The sequence below is a fragment of the Zootoca vivipara genome, chromosome 11, assembly GCF_965207765.1.
Source record: "Zootoca vivipara chromosome 11, rZooViv2.hap1.1, whole genome shotgun sequence".
Classification (NCBI taxonomy): domain Eukaryota; kingdom Metazoa; phylum Chordata; class Lepidosauria; order Squamata; family Lacertidae; genus Zootoca; species Zootoca vivipara.
The window spans coordinates 16,700,986-16,720,967 of record NC_142594.1 but is presented as its reverse complement, the minus strand read 5'-3'; the positions used below and the strand labels follow the sequence as shown (position 1 = coordinate 16,720,967).

The following is a 19,982-nucleotide window of genomic DNA, read 5'->3' as shown; positions in this document are numbered from 1 at the left end:
TACAGTTCTTTAAAATCTGAGTATTTGCAGGGCAGATGTAGGAAGGAAGCTGCTTCTTCCCACTTACCTTGATCCAATAGACACAGGGCAAGAAAACAGAAAATATGTATTTCCCCCCTCCTGACTTTTCTTGCTTTTGCTAACATGGGAGGAAGAATCAGGTGTGCAATATAGGAGTGTACATTTCAGCATACCTTGTGAAATACCATTCCAGTAAATGTCTTTTTCGGTTACGTACCAGTAAACGTAAATCTGCTTTCTAGTGTCACTAAGAAACAAAACTCAAGTTCTCAGTTGCTTCCTCTGAGTTTTATGACAGTAAACAGGATAGAACTAAAACCATTATTGCAGGGGAAGAGCATAACTTGCCCCATCGCTCACAAAACTGTCAACACTGGGAAAAGATTAACCTACCTCAAGCCTACAATAGCTGCCATTCATTCCTATGAGAAATAGCAAAAACTCTACTCTTGGGATCCTTGAACTGTATTGGTCTTCAATTCACTACAACCCCTGCCTACCACAGTGATAGGATTTTGACCGTCTAATAATATAACACAACGTCGATCCAAAAGATACCTATTGCAGCATTATACAGTGGTACAATTTGTAGCATCGTTTTGTAGACTCACAGCTCTTACTGGCTGGTTGTGCAGTTCTTAAACACATGGCAAGAACTTCACTCTAAACTAGACTAGCTAGATAAAAATTAGAGCACCAGAGAGCTTTCATGTATTATATCAGTAACATTAACCCTGCAGAACTAAACAACAGTTATTAAAGATTAACCCAAAACGTTAAATTCAGTGGCATTTTATTGCTTTTTGTCAACTTTTTGAAACATTACAAAAAATAGTTTTCGCAACATTCATTAAACAAATTATAAAGGCTGGATTTTTCACAGTACATGTTGGAGAATTTTTTTGTAGGCATTATATAAATTAATAAAATATTGTTTCTACATTTGGAACAGTGTTAACTTGCTTTGGATTTTATTATAAAAGGAAATGTTATATGCAATTAGAAAACTGTCATAAAAACTGGAATAAAGTGTGGAATCACACTGCAAATCAAAGAAAATGTTTTTGTTCAGCTCTGAACACTGGAAGACACACTTACACAACAAAGCATCAATAACAAATGGGAAATGTTACAAAGGAATTTATCTCCTGACTAATAAATTGCATTATAAAAACCTGGCATTAAATAAGTTACTCCAAGACTGCCAAATAGTGACAATATGTACTAAATATGAAAAACTTTATTTTCACACCAATTGCAACCATTTTCCTATAATTGACAAATTTACTAAAAAGATTTAAAATAAAAAACTGCAAGTAGTAAAACCACAAGACAATTATTTTGTATTCAGAATACAAGTATATATTGACATACAACTATGTGCCTGTACATTCACTAAAATAAATGGTTCTTCACAACATTTGTACTGTATTAGGTAATGGATGGCACCTATAATCAATCATTCTAAAAAACCATTAAATTACTGACCAAACTTAAGAAAAGCAAAAGCAAAATACATTCAAAATGTTGTGCTAATGATCTACAAACTCTGAACTGGTAACTTCAAACACAATGTATAAAACATATGTATAATACATAACCCCTTTAAACAATGCATACCAGTGCATTTTGGTTTTGCATTTCATCTATCCGTGACATTTTTTACACTTGGAACTTACTTTTACAATGGGCACATTTTACAAGACTACTGTACATAGAGATAAATGTGTTTGAAGGGGGGGGGGAGAGAAATGTTCTGTTGGATGCTAAATGACTGACATGCTTTGTACACTATCTTGCACATTTTTGTTGATTATCTTGATAATCTGGAATAACCTGCCTTAAACACGGTTTGCAGCATGGAACACTGCAAACTAAGCATAATGAGTTGTTTGTGCATATCTAGAACAGAGTTTTACAAGTTCATACACAAACTAAAAACACCGGGTTGTTTAGATTCTATTGTGACACTAATGTTCTTTACAGAAGATGCCAGTATTAAAATGCAGACATCTTTCCTGTAAAAGTTTTTTTTAAAAAAAGTTAAACAAAAAACCAGAATAAGCACATTTCCTGGGGTGGCTCTGCAGCCTTTTACACAGTAAACTAATTTGCTCCCCAGGAGGCAACCAAGGTATCTAAAAAAGTGCTCAACTATTTAGTCTACTGGTTTAATGGAAATATACTGGCTTTAAATTAGGTTCCACCCTAAGGTGAATCAGTGCACAGTAAAGTTTACTCATTTACACCTTTTAAGGCAACATTTATATCTAGGTACAGTAAAAGTTCTGTCCTTCACTGTCTTACTTTAATACTATCCTTTTTTTTAATTATGGAGAAGGAAAGAACGTTTATACAGTATAATAAGCAGTAAATAACCTAGATTTTACCACTGGAATTCTCAGCATGTCATCAGGATTTAATATGCTATCAGATGTGTAAGATAACATTAACAAACAACATCGAAACAATCAATGTAAACTACATTGCAAGTCATGGTTATGCCTGGCACTGTATAATATTTTTACATAATTAAAATAAATATTGTGATTCTAAGTAGTTTTCAGATCTTTGCTTAAGTTACCAAAATTATTAACCCTTTGGCACTGAAAAGTTGATACGAACTGTTCAGCATTATGGAATTATAGGCTTAGAAAACAAAGGGTTAAAATTCAAGACAATCTGTTTGGATCTTTGCAAATTACTACCCACAGTAATTTTTCAGTAATGGAAGACGAGTGTGAATAACTCTGAAAGCTACAGGCATGATTGTTGTTGTTTTTTTTACTGTACCAAATAGAACACATTTGTTTTCAAACGTGATTGTTGAAGATGTTGAACACACCTTTTGTGAAAGAGATGGGGTAAGTGACAGGTGGTCATGATTTTCAAATAAAGAAAAAGTGCATATTTTCTGAAGGCTAAGGCACAAGCTACGTGAACATCCAGGAATGAACATTATAGCTATACTCTTACCAATAGCAAAGATAAGCTAATCTGATGGTGCTGAGGCATCAGCTCTTCTGTTTACTGACATGACCCTTATCCCTACATGTTGATTTAATAGGGTTAACTTTTTCTTTGAACTGTGAATACATTTAGCAGCATTTAAAAATAAAATAAAATAAAAGGAAATGCCACTGTTCAAGTAAATCTTAAGTGTCAATTCCATAGGTTTCTGTTCCCATTACTTGCTCTCATTTGTTTCAGGTCACTAAGCACAGTTGCTTTTGCTAAGCCCCACAATTTGCTTTTCTACTGTGGGACTTATTCACTCCTCTGGTTCTGCCCTGAAAACAGCTTTTTCAAAAGCAGTCAACTGCATGGTACATGAATTTGCTCTTCAGAAAAGTAAAATGTTCCACTGGGTGCACCAAGTTACTTTCAAGATCCAACATGCACTTCTTGCCATATCCCCAGTGAAAAGTTCTGTGGGAGACATGCGCAAATTCTTCTTTTGACAGAAAGCACAAAGAGAGGTGCAAATATTCATTATTGACCGAAAATAAGTTATGTGGCTTCTATTACAATTGTGAGCAATGTCAACAACTAGACTTCTTTGCAAGGTTTGAGGATCTTAAGTTTTCATATGAACAGCATTCTTCAGTAACAAGTGGTGAGGCAGTTTGCTAACAGGAATTGCATGCTGCCAGGCAATCAAGGAGGGAAAAGAAAGCACATTCTTAATGGGAAACTTTTGGGAGGTAGTAGTGATGATGGACTCCACTAAGAATCTCTGCTAGCATGAGAGGTCCATATGGACTTGAAGCTCCTAACCAGTCAGTAACTATACGTTTTATGTTTACATCATCCACCACTTCCAATAGTGGTCTTTAAAGACCTATTTGATCGTTCCACTGTGGTGATTCCTACCAATGAATGGCTTCACCAGTTGCTGCCATTTCACTTTTAGAAGAATTGGTTACTGTGGGCAAGATGAATGAAGTCCATGCTGGCAAACAGATACTATACAGCTGCAGTTCAAGCCTTAAGTCCTGTGCATTTCATCAGGACAGATATACAAAAGTGCTTGATTCTGCCACAGAAAGAAATGAGCATTAATATTCTGGTGCAGGGATGGGACCTCCAGATGATTTATTTACAACTTCCATCATCCCTGACTACTGGCCATATTTGCTGCAGATGATGGGAATTGGAGTCCAACCATGACAGGCGGGGTCAGTCCCCCGCATCCCTGTTCCGGTGTGGCTAGCAATTTATACAACTGACTTCAGTAAGAGGAGATAATAAAGCAATATGCTTTTAAAATTGAAGACCTTGCATGTTTAATTTGCCTTTTAATTTGAACTTAAATAAAGTTGTTATATTCCTTCAAATGCATAGAGATTAATGTATTGCACAATCCTCACACCTTGATGCTAAACACAGTGGCTCCAGTTTAGGGGCCTTCTTCATATGTGTGGGATTTTCAGATAGGTACCATGAAGATCCAGCAAATACAAGATCTTTCCTTGATACAGGGTATAATTTCATTTGCACATCCTCCACATTGCAGAAGCTCTGCATGCACAGCTTTGGACCCTGATTCACTGCCTTAAAAATTAAGCACCAATTGACGTCAATGCAACTTACTTCTGTGCATGGCCTAATATTTTATAAGCAAGCTGCAGTTCCAAACATATTGAGTGGATCTTGAAACACTCAAGCAGAACTCTGTTCATGCAACAGGCTCTCCTAGCTCCTTCCCCCTGCTCTAGGCCCTGTGGTTGCCCAAAGCATCTCCTAAGGGCCAGTAGACTCTCTAGAATGTAGAATGGGGTATGGGGGCAGCAGCTGGATGAGGAAATGGAATAAATTCAGCTGGGTTGCCTTTCACAAGTGGAAGTGTTTTTTCCCCTCACATAAATGTCTGGATCCAAGCCTTCCAAGTAATAGCATTGAGATACTGAGTTCTATTGATTGAGTCAGGATTGGCTCTGTGATTGCTAACTTGCTCTGTCTTCCATCCTCTGTGAGGCACACTCCCTCCACCCTACATGTTGGCTGCTCTGAGTCTGTGTGGGGCTGTTCGAAAGCCCTTTGTTTAAAAGCAAGATTCCAGTGCAAACCCTCTTCTGAATCAGGAATCCCCTGCTCTCACCACTCTGAATGTATTTTCAGAGATCAATTAATATTATGCACATGCAGGAAAAGGAAACAAACTCATTGGATAATTGAAGTCTGTTAAGCTTACATTTTAAATCAGGAACCTTAATTTGGAGCCTACATGTGTATTCAAATCTGCAGACCCTGTATAAATAATGCCTCATTAATTTCAATGGAGGCAAAATAATCTGTATACAAAATATGCACTATGAATAGGTACTGTGGTATCCATGACTTATGGGAACATGGGAAAGGCAACAACACTGTGTTTAGTGTTATACTAATTTAGGACTAATAAATCATTCTCACAGATAACCATTTAAATCCTCATAAAACAGCAACATGAAGTGAGAATGGGCTGAAAATAAAGTCATTTATGAAAGGGCATTGGGGGTTTTTTTCCTAGGGAGACTGACATTTAGAACATTTTGCAAACACCCAAACAGTAATTGCCTGAAAATTTGACATGTACTGCAATAAATTATAAAAACTACTACATACTAGAAAGTTATAAACAATGCAACCAATACTTCACAATTAAAGATGATTTGACATGCAATGCATGTACTGATAACTAAAAAGAATTTTTAATTTTCCTATTTAAAAAAATGAAAAACATTCCACTAAAAATAAATATTTCCAGAGTGGACATCACTTCTATCTTGTCTGAAAGTCTTGTTGCTGTGCATACAGTATCCATATCTCTCGAATTTCAGTACTTGAAAGAAGAGGTGAAGTCACCCTTTTACAGTATATCCTATAAAATAATATATACCCTTGTTCACTTCTATAATGAGGTTTCAGCATCTACATACTTTGTTTCAGGAGTATTTTCCATGTCTATTTTCACACACTCTTCTTTTTCAGAGCTGTTAAGAACAATTCACAAGGTTAGATGAGCCAAAGAATATATATAACACACTCAAATTTTATCAAATAGCACCTGTATTTCATGTATCACATATAATTTTTTATTATGAACATGCACATACACACACTTAAGTTAACACATTTCAAGCACATCAGAAAAATTTAACATGGATTCAAGATTATTCTCTTAGGGTTTATGGCTTGAGTGCTGTTTTTCGCTAAACATTTAAGCCATTTTCAGCTTTTCTTCCTATAGATGCATGTGTATTCCATATAATTGCAATAAACCACCACTATTATTTGACTTTAAGGCTGCAGTTCTATATCCAGTTAATACGATGGTGCTTATTTTCAGGTAGACATGTAGGACTGCCATGTAAGGTCAGTGACAGACTAGGCAACATGCATTTAGTCTGGATTCAGAAGCAGCCTGAACCTGAACCTGCCTAATAATTCTAAGTTCCTATTATATGTGAATTCACAGGACATTGACAAATCACAGGGCCATTGTGCCAGCGCAAGAGGCTGCTTCACCATGGAAACATGAAGCTGAGTTCTGAGCAGACAATCATCTCAGACCTATAGTTAGCCAGGCATATGTCAAGAAGCTCAGACTATGAAGTGGGTTCTTAACTATGGTTAGCACAAACCATGGTTTCATGTTACATCTGAAACCAGCCGTAATGTCATCTTCTGTCCATTATCCAAAAAACCAACTCCAGTTTAATCAAGAGCCTTATGCTAATCCATTATTTTTTCTTATTCTTTGACCATTGACCCTCATAACATGTAAGCAAACTGAGCTTTTTTAAAAAAAGTCTTATTTGGGCATTAAGGGTATAAATATAAATACCAGTCAAAATTACTTCCACATCTCAACAAAATCAAAGCATAATCAGAAAGGTGAGTAGTTTATAGGCTACCTCAAGTTAGATCTTGTTACTTTGGCATTCTCTGTGTTCATGGAAAGAGCCTTCCACTGTGCAGTTTTGGCCATTTCATCTGATATGTTTACAACAGAAGGATCAATGCTAGACAACAAACACAACTTGATTAGTACTCAGTGCCTTGCAAAAGCATTAATTATGTCTCATGCTCTTTACATCATTTGAGCCTTAGTTTATTTATTTACCCAGCTACTAGTGACGTGTTGTGTTAAATACTACATTCTGTATCAATACATGTGTAAGAATTCCTGGGCTAAAAAAAGGTATTCCATTACAGGATTGGCTTATTAAGTGATTTTAATCATCATATGGCAATAGAAATATTTGTATGAAAGAATCCAATTCTAACTGAGTCCATTTTGAGAGCAGATCTGAAATACTTCTGTACAACATTTTTCTTTGGAAGAATAGCTAAAATATTTCTTTGTAAGAATTTCAGGTACAGTACTTATTTTCTCTATCACGTATTTGCTTGCTCACCTAAAATTCTTACAAAGAAGTATTTTGGTTATTTTCATGTATTCCAAAGAAAAATGTAAACTGGCCAAATCCATACAAACTAGGGGCCACCATAAGAAAATAAGTAAAAGTATTGAAAAGCTTGTTGGGATGTGTCAGGGGGCCTTCCTACAGGGAGCCTCCTTCCCTCTTGCTGACAAGCACTTCGCCCAGTGAGAGCAGCAGCAGTGGGTCAGGTGAGGGGAATCAGGAAGTGAGCGGGACGGAGATGTCAGGGCTCAGTGATGTTGGAGAGCCCCTGCACCGCCAGGACCAAGAGGTGGAGGGGAGCAGGCAGCCCCTTCTGGCGCCCGAATTAGGGTGCACCACCAAACGTAAGGTCGGGAGGAGGTGTTTCTGGGTGCCCAAACTCTTATGCTGGTCCTGTAGGCAGAAACGCCCACTCCCGGATTCTGCGAGTGACTGAGAGGTCCTGTTTTTTGCTATCTCTGCACTGTAAATACTATGCACAATAAAACTCTTAAAGACGTTGTTACTCAAGAGTAGCCACAACAGCACCCTTACAGGATGCTATTCTTAAATCACTTAATCCCAACTAGCTCTATGGAAGAAGTTGTGTTCCTGGGTAAACTGGTTGATGACTGTAGCCTTAGGAGCTTCGGTATTCCAACTGGAGTCAAATATTTTGCCAAGACAAATTATAAGTATACATGTTCCTTTCAAACAGATTAAAGAGGAAGGATGGAAAATGTTCTGGAAATGAGCTGGGTGGAAAAGGCAAAGATACTTCTTTTTTTCCTGGGCTTCTAGCCCTTTAATTTGAATTGCATATTAGCTTCTTAGAGGGATGAGACTTACAGTTCTGCCTTTTTTGTGTTTTTAGTCCTATTCAAATTGTTGTGTGTTTAGGTTTTTATTGTTGTTTCTAATTGGTTTTAATGAGTCACTTTGAGTTACCTTGTAAGAAAAGTGAGAAAAGTGAGTAACAAACAACATTAATAAACAACAACATCTCTTTGTTTTAACTTGGGGGGAAAGGATCTTCAATTGAGGTTGATTTTAGCAGTAGATAAAGGGTTGTGCTATGTCCTTCAAGTCCGTTTACAGTGGAACCTTGTGTTATGTACCATCCTCCTTGCGAACGCTTCAGGTTATGAGCTCCCCTAACCCGGAAGTAGATGCTCCCGGTTGCGAACTTTGCCCTGGGATGCAAGCAGAAGTCACGCGCTGGCAGCGCAGCGGCAGTGGGAGGCGCCATTAGAGAAAGCACGCCTCAAGTTACGAGTGGTTTTGGCTTAAGAATGGACCTCCAGAACGAATTAAGTTCATAACCGGAGGCACCACTGTATTATCAAGTGTCTCCAGTACAACTTTTTAAAAATGTACACATGGTTTGTTTTTTGTTTGCTTGTTTTGCGTTGAAAGGAAATTACTATATAGAGCTTTTTTGTTTTTGTTTCCCAAAAAAGACTGTCCAGGCTTTAAGCAGCTGGTAAATTTATGGCTCAAATTATACTTAGTATCTTCAATGCTTCTCACATCATTAGCCATGCACAGTAGCACACTAGACAGAACTGACCAAAACAGCTTCTTCACCCTGAGAACAGCTGGTTGAAAGTGAGTCATCTGATCTGTTCAAAAGGGTCACATGAATAAAATGTAATTTAAAATAGATATATAAAACCATATTGTAGACATAAGGAGGTCTGTGTTTTTTTTTTTTGTTCCTCTTTCCCAGATAGTTGAATCCTAGATTTATAGGTCAGTACTGATTCACAATAGTTCAAATACATTAATTTCTACATCAGATATAAAGCTATGTAAAAAGCAAACAATAAAAATAGTAGGTATATATCACACCTGTATTTTAGAGCTTTCACAGGAATCTCTAACACATCGCCTCTGTCATATGGAAGGTGTATAGTTTCACTGTCCACTGTCTGAAACATTCGTTCAGCTTCCTGAAAGTTACACATTATCCAATACATATTTAATTATTTTACTCTGCAAGAATGAGGCATGCAAACAAGGCCTTGTGTGATTTTTAATGTACTTTAAATACAGAGCAGTGGCCATAACTGTATTTTGGATAGTGCTACATTATAATTGTACAACATGGCATCCTGCCCAGTCACCTACCGACCCCTCCAAGATAAGTCATATTTGGGACACAGAATAGGGGATATTTAAAGAGTTTCACACAGGTAATCATCATCATCATCATCATCATTTATTATTTATACCCCACCCATCTGGCTGGGTTTCCCCAGCCACTCTGGGCAGCTTCCAACCGAATATTAAAAACAGTACAGCATCAAACATTAAAAACTTCCCTAAACAGGGCTGCCTTCAGTTGTCTTCTAAAAGTAAAATAGTTACTTATTGCCTTGACATCTGATGGGAGGGCGTTCCACAGGGCGGGTGCCACTACCGAGAAGGCCCTCTGTCTGGTTCCCTGCAACTTGGCTTCTCGCAACGAGGGAACCGCCAGAAGGCCCTCGGTGCTGGATCTCAGTGTCCGGGCTGAATGGTGGGGGTGGAGACGCTCCTTCAGGTATACAGGACCGAGGCCATAATGAAGCTTGAGACCCTTTCTTTCTGGAAACTACTGCCCACGCCATCTGATAAGCCATTCAGAATATCAGGGTATGGGGCCTTCAAGTGCAGTGCCAGCAGCTGCTGTCAACCCACTGGTACCAATAAAATTGGGTATCTGCTGTGATCCATGGGAGTCTGAGGGATCCATCCATCAACCCTAAAATATGACGTATCTCTAATCCACCATTCTTCCATCACTTGGGATATCTAGAGCAGGGGTTCCCAACAAAATTTTCTCGAGGACCCCTCATCGAGCCGCTATTGTGACAAGGACCCCCATTAATTCCTAATCCTAAAATTAAAAAGTGAGAGCCAAATTAAGAGTCTTTTTATATTTTATATTTATACATTTTTTACAGTTACAGAGTACTCCATCAGTATACAGTTAGTTTTAATTTTCAGTTCTTAATGAGATGAGTTAAATCTGTCCTTTGAGTCCATTATTTCTGAAATATTAGGGTCCAAACTTGAAACTTTCACTCTGAAATCCGACCACATGTCGAGCCGATTCCTATATTTGTTTTTCATGAAACACATGGAAGAAAATGTTTGCTTTGTTTACAAACACTACTGTTTTGCAAAGAGGCAGTGCGCGCCAGGGAGGAGGGAGGGGAATGGAGAAGACAGGGTACCTGCGCAGTAGCGCACAAATGGAGCCGACGCGCGCAAAGCATCTTGGGGAGGTGAGCGTTAGTAGAATGCGTGCAATGCCTCTTTGCAAAACAGACTCTGCGCTAGACTCTGCTCATGCAGGAAGCAGCCAAAACAAAAAATCTGTTATCATACGAAATATATTTAATATATTTTTTATTCTAATAGCATCTTGCGGACCCTTCTGGCATAGCTTGCGAGCCCCTCTGGCATAGCTCGCGGACCCCTGGGGGTCCGCGGACCACCTGTTGGGAACCACTGATCTAGAGGAAGAGTGTATTAAGGTTGTTTAAGGAGCATGTTTATGTGGGGAAAGTGTTCCCATTGATGCCTTGTTGGCCACTGCAAGAACATGATGCTTAAGTAGATGAGCCACTGGCCTGATCCAGCAGGTTTTCTTGCTTCTTACAGAAGACCCCAATCCCCATTGTGCATCTCTTGTTTATAGTAATATTGAGTCAGCACTTGATTCAATGCATGCAGGCCCTTGCATATTTAAAGAAGGTTCTGGGTCAAAATTTTAGATTGTGCATTTAGTCCAGATGAATTTAGGAAGGGGGAATATTCCTGCTCTTGCACTTATGAATGAGATTTCAATGCAATTAAATAAGTGGAGAAACACATTTTCAAGAGCAGTGACATGCAGAGCGCAGAGAGAGCAGGTATGAGAGCCTATGAGAGCAGGTAGTTCTATTTACTATCACTTCCCCGCCACTCCCTAACCCCTGAAATTGGTTGTAGCCTGAAATTGGGTCTGCAAAGCACAGTTGATTAATTGCTGAAAGGGACACAGCCTGAAGGAAGCTCCATCACACTTCAGTGCCTGCCCGGAAAAGGAAGCCCTGCCATTGGATAGTGAGTTTGTTTGGGGCTTGGGTGAGAATCAAAGTGAATGGGCGGAGTTCCAGTGTTGAGTGGGGAAGTATGTCAAGAAGGAGAGAGAAAACTGAGGGGTTGGCACCTGCCTCCCAGAGTACTTTGCTCTCCTGCCTCCATGACATGAAGAGGGTAATACCCAACCCATTTGGGTCATCAAATGGGATGTGTGGTACAAATCGGTACCAAATTATGCTATTGATATCAAAAAGAAACATTTATGAAATCTTGTTAGGACTTTAATCAGTAACTTACACCGTGTATTATTTACATTGTCTTCCAGTTTGCATTTTGCACGGTGTTGTATCAATTATGTTTTGGGGTTATGTATTGGGTCACATTTCACTGTTTCAGTTTCGATTGTATTTTTATGTACGTACGGCAACCTGCACTGGGACATACTGGTGAAGGGCAGCCAAGACATACAATAAATAATAATAATTCATAACGTCATGAACAGTGCTCCACTCATGTGCAGGAGCTTTTCTACTCTCGTTTCCAGTAGCTGTTTCACAGATCCCTGAAAAGCCTGCCAAAGTCTGGGGGCACTTCAGAACAACACCCAAAGGAGTAAAATTGCACCTCATTGTTCATGTATTTATACAAATTCTAAAACCATACAGGTGACGGATCCATGAAAAACTATAGGAACAATGTTTTGCTCTCTCCCCCCCCTAAAAAACAAAACCCCACTGCTTTCAGTTGTTCTTTTTTTGTTATAAATTACTATCAAACTTACTTCCTTTGCTTTTTTCTTTTTGTCATCTTCCTTCTTCTTCTTACTTTCTGGCATAAGGTCATCAAGCCAACTGAGCTCCCGTTTGGTGAAACACAAATCCAAAAGTTTGCGAATGAAAACTAGAGCTAAAACCTTAAAAACAACAATTTAAAAACAACAGCCATCACACAAAGATCAGAATACTAATAGAAAGGATAAAACTAATATAGACCGAGTTATACAATACAAAATTGTATGGTGCAAATTCTTTGTCTAATATATTGAGTTCACACGAATGTATATTCTCAAATACACTATAATTATTTACGTACCATCATAGGAAAAACAACAGCAGCAGCAGATGCTTTAATTGCCCACAAAAGAACTAGACAGGTGAGTTGAACTACTGTAAATACATGAACCTTCCAGAGTGGCACGTAACGCAGATAGATCAAATCAGGCTGATGTTTGGCCGGCATTCCAAACAATTTGATACGGTCAAAAAACTAAATTGAAAAGGGAAAAAAAGTTATTGAACTTTTTTTTCATCCTACAGGGAAAATTAGGAAAGAAAGCTCATACCAAGAACAAACTTAGTTGGTCTCTAAGGTGCTACTGGACAATTTTTTAATTTTTTTATATAGGAAAGAAAAATTATCAGAAATATAAATTGAAGGGATTGCAAAGTTAGGCAGGGTTGCGAATTTGACTGTCCGACTATTGGTCAAATACTTAAAGCATTACTTGATTAGACCGCTAACAGAGTTACACAAGCTGCAGAAACAAACTGACTAGCATCCAAGTCACACTCTGAGTAGACCCATTAAAGTCAATGGACTAAAGTTAGTCAATAGATCTGTTCTGAGTACGATTTAGCCAGAACCCATCCTATGAGAATTTCTAAACAAGTTGTGCCTAACCTGTGGCTTTCCATATGTTACTGGACTACGTATCACATTATCCTTGACTACTGGTCATGAAGGCTGGTGGGATGATGGGAGTTGAACAGCATCTAGAAGGTACCCCTGTTCTAAACCAATTAATTAATTAATTGTCGTTAATATTGTTAGAATCTAAGTGGTTGTGAGCAGTACTTAAGAGACTGGTTCAGGAGTGGAGTACAAACATGACTCCAGGTCAAAGAAAGAGATGTAAGGAACACTTCCTCCTTAGCTTTAAGCTGCATTAAGCCAATGCCTTTTGCACCCTGCTAAAGCCACTTTCTGATGCTTTGTGGGAACAGGCAAATAAGCATAAGAAAAATAGTGTCCTCTTTCTTCGCAATCCTCAGTCTGTCCACAGAGTTGCCATCACACCCAGTTTCCACCAATTTTTGCCTCCTACTGCTACACTCCTTGTTCCAATACCATGAGCATCTCCCACAACCCTTAGGAGCGACTTTTGGGGGGCTAGGGAGAAATGCCAAGCTATAGTATCTATTTTTCACCTTTTCCCCTCAGATACTGATTAAAATAGAACTTGCCTGGATGCCTTTTAGTGAGGATGCTCCCATGTAAAGAAAAACACCATATAAAACGGGCATTGGAATAAACTGTGGGGAAAAGATCAGCAAGTTCATTAACAGATCAGTGAATGCATTTTCTACCATCTTTATGCTAACAGTTATTCTTTATCAAAGTCACAGGCTTGACCACTGCATCCAATTAGGGAAAACTCATGATTCAACAACAGTTAACTATGAATGTGTGTTTTACAGAAAACTTAGGGCTCGTCCACACGTTTGCTTGTCCTGTGCCAGGAAAGAATGGGTCTGAGTGATTTTCCGCTTTCTAGGTTTTCTAGGCACAGGTCCAAGTGGTTTTTCGTTTGTCCTGCCGGTTTCCCCAGGAAAACCCACTGTTTACCACTGCATCAGAACAAACGTCAACCCACAGAAAAACCAACTGTTCTGATTCAGCGCAAACAGCAGGTTTTCTCAGGGGAAAGCGGCAGAACAAGTGGACGAGCTCTTGAAACTCACCTGAACTTAAAATGATGACTTTAACACACTATATGATTAAGTTACAATCTTTTCATGTTACTATACATTAGATAAGTGTAACAGGCGGATTTTCTTCTTTCCCAATCCATATGTTCGGGGCCTAATTAAATTTTATGCACAAATGCCTCTGACCCAACTGCAATAAGCACCTGTCACAATACAGCCATTTTGAGAGGGAAGAACCAGCAGGAAGAGGGACAATTAACTTGCACATTTGCTGCCACAACCCTTCATTGACCTGTGGTTCCAGGTGATTGTTTGCAAGGATTAACATACATATTTGAACTTTACTGAGGGAAGGGAAAGAAGCTTGGCCAAAGAGTGAAAGTCACAATGGAAATGTGGCAAGTAAGGAAAAATATAAGCACCCCCTTTCCCTAGTGCTCCCCTCCCAGAGTTGTACAGAAGATGCAGGGGGAAAATATAATTATGTGGTACTGCAGCAGTTAGGGCTTTCAAACTTTGGAAGTTATTCCCAATTGTGCACCTGCAAATGGGTCCAAGAAATCACTGAAAATGCATGACTTTCAACAGCCATACTGGTGGAACAATATCACTGGGAAACTCCCAGTAAGAGAAGTTGTAGTTACAAGACCAAGACACCTTGTTGTACCCTATAGTTATAAGGTCAGGCTAGCAATAATCCTGAATAAAATAGGATTAACAGATTAAAGCTAAATAATATGATGCAGTCCCACAGTTTCCTTCCTTCCTTCCTTCCTTATCACTCCCAACTAGCAATAAGTCAACCTACTACAATCTGAAGAAACCCAAAAGAAATACAAAATTGCAGTTGTTGAGACTTTCTATGGTTTCTATTCTCAAAGATACAAAAACATACTATAGGTACACTTTTCATGTTTAACACATGATTTTCTACTGAGATTGGTTGGATATGGCAAGAAGCATGTTCATATCACTGAAGCCATACCACTAGGACTTTTAACACTGTTTTACTAGCATGTTCAGCCTACATAATATTATAGAACAAACTTTTTTTTCTTACCTTTAATACAGATGTCATAAATACGGACAGCCCCATCAACACAAAGATCATTAATCCTGTCACTCTCTGCTCACGAATTCCCAGGAACTTTGGCTGCTCCCCAGGAGCAGAACACTCGGATTCTACTTTTAAACTGTTAACATGACTTATAGAAAGAACAGTTGCAGCCACAAACCAAGGCAAGCCCATAATTGAGCATATACCTAACATCATGCCAACCATGAGCAGATCGAGATGATATCCACCACCTTTCTGTGGAGTCAAACACAAACATGTTTCATAGCAAATATGCACATATTCTGGCAACAAGACTTTTAAAAAATTTCAACACAGACACCTGGAGTATTCCAATTGCTACATATTCATATACTTTAATGGAAAATATTTAGCATATAAAACATAAACACATTGAATCCAGTGGCCTATAGAAGAAAAATGCATGGTAACAAAACATGTTTTTTAAAGTCAATATGGTATAAAAATAACCCAAAAGGTATGAAAATCAGAACACACTTCTGTGACTGAATATCTTCAGAATAATTAATAAAAAATATATTGTGACCACAGGGGGAGGCAGGGAAGTGAGTAAATCCATAGTTGAGCTGTATTCTGAGTTTAGGTTTCTCGCGTTGTAGTAAGAACCCTGATAACAAAGCACTCAACAGAATCAAATCTAAGTTTTGATTGTGGGAGGAGCCAATGATGTTAAATTTGTGGTTCTTATCATGGAGAAAAAGTGAAAACGCCTAAGTAGGTTCTGCTCAAAATATAATTGTGATCCAAGCTGTGCTTGCAGTACCAATAAGTCATTATTCATCTTAGTATTATATTCCTATCACATCAATGTTTCAGAAACTAGGTTAACTTCTGTATTTACAATGAGGAAATAATAATCAAAATTTCACCTTGAGTTTATGTTCTTTCCTGTTTATGATAACTGCTGTAATTTGCTGGTCCATAAAAATAAGAATGGTGCAGAGTAAAGCAGGAACTGCAGCTATTACAAGTGTCCACCAAGGATTAGGTCCTAGTGGATCTATGAGCCATCCCCGATCACTTCGTGTGGGCTTGAGGGGGGGGGAGAAACAGAGGTAACAAAAGGACTAAGTACTTCTTCCTTATTTATTAGACAAGTAATAATTCTGAAGTTGGTATGCATACTATTTGCTAACATTTCCCAAAAAAAAAATCAAAATGTAAAGGTTAGAATAATTTTTAAAACAAGTAGTACTGTGTAACATTTGAGTTTTAAATTGTGGCATGATCCTGCATTGACAGGACCTTTCTTCTTCAAAAGCCACCTAATGTCCTTGTATTCAGGGTAACAAACTATCAAAGTTTAGTAACAGTTCAATCCTGTGCATGTTTACTCTAACACAAAAACGCACAGGATTGTGCTGTTAACAAAGCGGGAAGTTTTGCATGAAGTCACACTACTGGGATGTAGAATACAAAAAAAAAGTGTGAGCTGATGAGCATTTACTCAAGATGTCAGCCATACTGCATTCAATGAGATCTGTTCCCCAAATTAACAAGGTGACAACTAAAGATAAAAATACAAAAACACAAAACTGATTACTATAGCACTAATCATTGTGCATATCTAAGCACAGTGGAAGAAAATACAAATTTCAAGTGCATGAGCCTAAAACCTAAATCAAATCTGTCAATTCCAGTTCTGTCACAATATACGTTTCACTCAATCTAGCTTCTAAACAGTGCTACAGTGGTACCTCACAAGACGAAATTAATTCATTCCGCGAGTCGTGTTGTATTGCGAAAACGTCGTCTTGCGAGGCACCACTGTATTTCCACTGTATATTCACTAGGTGGCGCTGTGGCTTTAGGGGGGAAAATTTGTCTTGTGAAGCACGGCCATAGAAAAATTCGTCTTGCGAGTCACCATAAAAATCGCAAGACGCTTTCGTCTTACGAGTTTTTCGTTGCGTGAGGCATTCGTCTTACAAAGTACCACTGTAGTATAATAGGTTGACCTCTCATTAAAAAACTACCATAAATAAAGTTGATTCCTAATGAAAGGTTAGCCATTTTGGCAGCAGTATTTAAAGAATTCCATTTCAGTTGCATCATCATCATCATCATCATTTTACTTACTTCAAATTTTTCAGGCACATGAAGTTTAGGAGAAGGAACCCCCACAAGATAATCAATGAGAACCATGATCACTATTGTCAAAAATACAGCAAAATCACTTATTGTAGACCGCACCTAAAAAGGAAGAATATACTGCTTTTTTAAAAAAAAAAACTTGCAAATTAATATTTGCCACAGTGACAGGGATTGTCAAATAATTAATCATTCGGAAGTAGTTTAATACAAATTATTGAGATGTATACTTACTGAAACCTAGCAGCATATAAACTCACTCTAAAAGTTGAAAGTAAGTTAAAATGGGAATCTCATTATCTTCAAGAACAGATTTCTTCTGGATGAACAATCAGATTTATTATGCTCCAAGACCAAAATTTAAAACCTTAAATCAACATTTTCCTAATCTTAGTCTCCTTGCAATTAATTCTGTGTTGTTGCAAAAAAAACCCTCAGATATCTATTATTACAGAAACAAAATATCCAGTTAGAACATTTAAAATCTCCTTTCACCTAACAATTTCAATCTGATCTCTATAGAAATGAGCAATATCTAATAAAACATAGTCAGCCTCTCCAATTTCAAAAGAACATACATGTGCAGCAAAAGGAATAACGTGAAATCTTCCTTGCATCAGCACAGAAGAAAAAATACTGAACCACTTTTGCATGCCTATCTTTAGGAAGAGTTATAACTAAGAAGGGTGGGGCTTTTACATTTTTTGGATGCCTTTGCTGCTGTTTATTCTAAGATAATGTGTTTAAGATGGCACCACGATTGTGGTTTTCTCTGCTCAAGATTATTTTAGCACTTGAGTATCTTTTAAAGGAAAAGGGACTCCTGACCATTAGGTCCAGTCGTGACCAACTCTGGGGTTTCGGCGCTCATCTCGCGTTATTGGCCAAGGGAGCCGGCGTACAGCTTCCAGGTCATGTGGCCAGCATGACAAAGCCGCTTCTGGCGAACCAGAGCCACACACGGAAACGCTGTTTACCTTCCCTATTTATCTACTTGCACTTTGCCGTGCTTTCGAACTGCTAGGTTGGCAGAGCTGGAACCAAGCAACAGGAGCTCACCCCATCGCGGGGATTCGAACTGCCAACCTTCTGATCGGCAAGCCCTAGGCTCTGTGGTTTAACCCACAGTGCCACCCGTGTATCTTTTATGCTCACACAAAACACAATTAATCAAAAAAATCAAATTAGTGCCACAAAGCCAAAAAGTTGCTTTGCCTCTTATGTTTGTATCACTGATCAATCTTTTAATAATTACCCATTTAAATGGTACTGCCCATTTGTATTGCATATTACAAATGCAAAGCTTGGCTATTAAGAATCTAAGAGCTGGTGATAGTGTTGAAACTGTAGGGTTTTTTTTTTACTCAACTAGAATAATTAACTATGGGTTGAAATAGCTTTGACCAATGATAAGTATGGTTAATTCAACTCCTCTCCAAAGCAAAACTTTGGAACAATTAATTAAAGAACATTGCATCCTCATCAGTCCTTACAATAGTTGCTGCCACAAGCTTGTCTCATATTTACATGGGTGATCCTGAACTTTTCAGTTCTATACTCACTGGGGGATACTTGCTCAAATGGGTTAGTTCCTCATGCACGAATGAGCCATTAAGTTGTATATTTGATTAAACTCAGAACCTGTGTCATCTCTGGACTTGCATGCACCAGAAAACCCTCAAAATGAATAAATGCTACCACAATTACCTTAGTGGGGAAATAACGTTTGGTCTTGAACTGTTTGAGGAAAGAGGAAAGAAAAAACGTTGTAAAGAACAGTATGACGGACCAAAAAAGAACATCTGGGAAATATGGACCATGGTGGCCGCAGGCTGATCCAACAAACACGCCGTGAAGATCTGTGCATTGCTGTAAATCAAGCCATGCAGAAATGCAAATTAGATGTAGAACGGTTCACATCTGCAATTAAACTTGCATTAAACTTACATCTGCCCTCTTTAAATGTATAGATGAATCAACAGATCCAAACTCTGAGTGAATACGGACATTTAGACATCACCTGGCATAATGGCAGTGCCAGCCCCGGCAACTGGTAAGCAAGAGGATCTGATCCTGTGCAGTGCCACTTTGCAAGTGGCTTTCCTACAGGAGCCATAGTGTTGAGCCTACCTTCTTCCAGGAAGACACAGCTATCTGTTGTTAGGTACAACTTGGCCTTTTCTTGCTGTTTTTCCACCCTGCCTGCCATTTTATATACTCTACATATTTTTGCATTATGTAAGAAACTAGGTTGAGACTGCTGCAAAGAGCAAGCTAGCTAACTGGATTCAACAAAATATCATCCATGATTAATTTTCAGCTCAAAGATTGTATAACAGATGAGGCAACTTGCTTTTCACTAAACATCTAATGATATAATGTTCCTTTTCCTATCTTGCCCTCTATAACCTCCTTCATACTTATAAAAACACATACAAGGAGAGCAAATGGAATCTATCTATCCTTGCCCCAAAACAGGAAAACAAACTGAGAAGCAGCAGAGGGAATCATTCCCTTGGAACCAATGCACCAATTATCGTCTTATGTCCTGCCTACTGTTCCATCAATGATTAATTATTTGTGGGACAACTGCTTAAGTGG

At 38.4% G+C, this 19,982-nt stretch overlaps 1 protein-coding gene across 7 annotated transcripts in view; it reads right to left on the bottom strand.

Annotated features, from left to right (window-relative positions):
- Positions 1 to 797: 797 nt before the first annotated feature.
- SLC4A7 (solute carrier family 4 member 7) overlaps positions 798 to 19,982 on the bottom strand; it is a 71,047-nt gene continuing 51,862 nt past the window's right edge. For all 7 annotated transcript variants that reach the window (XM_035128762.3, XM_035128768.3, XM_035128764.3 and 4 more), the window contains 10 exons: positions 19,089 to 19,250; positions 17,370 to 17,483; positions 16,160 to 16,321; positions 15,255 to 15,506; positions 13,730 to 13,798; positions 12,579 to 12,752; positions 12,268 to 12,399; positions 9,264 to 9,364; positions 6,921 to 7,028; positions 798 to 5,996 (listed from right to left, as the gene is read on the bottom strand). In XM_035128762.3, coding sequence (XP_034984653.2) covers positions 5,915 to 5,996; positions 6,921 to 7,028; positions 9,264 to 9,364; positions 12,268 to 12,399; positions 12,579 to 12,752; positions 13,730 to 13,798; positions 15,255 to 15,506; positions 16,160 to 16,321; positions 17,370 to 17,483; positions 19,089 to 19,250 — 1,356 coding nt within the window. In that variant the 3' untranslated portion in view covers positions 798 to 5,914. The remainder of the gene's footprint in view (positions 5,997 to 6,920; positions 7,029 to 9,263; positions 9,365 to 12,267; positions 12,400 to 12,578; positions 12,753 to 13,729; positions 13,799 to 15,254; positions 15,507 to 16,159; positions 16,322 to 17,369; positions 17,484 to 19,088; positions 19,251 to 19,982) is intronic.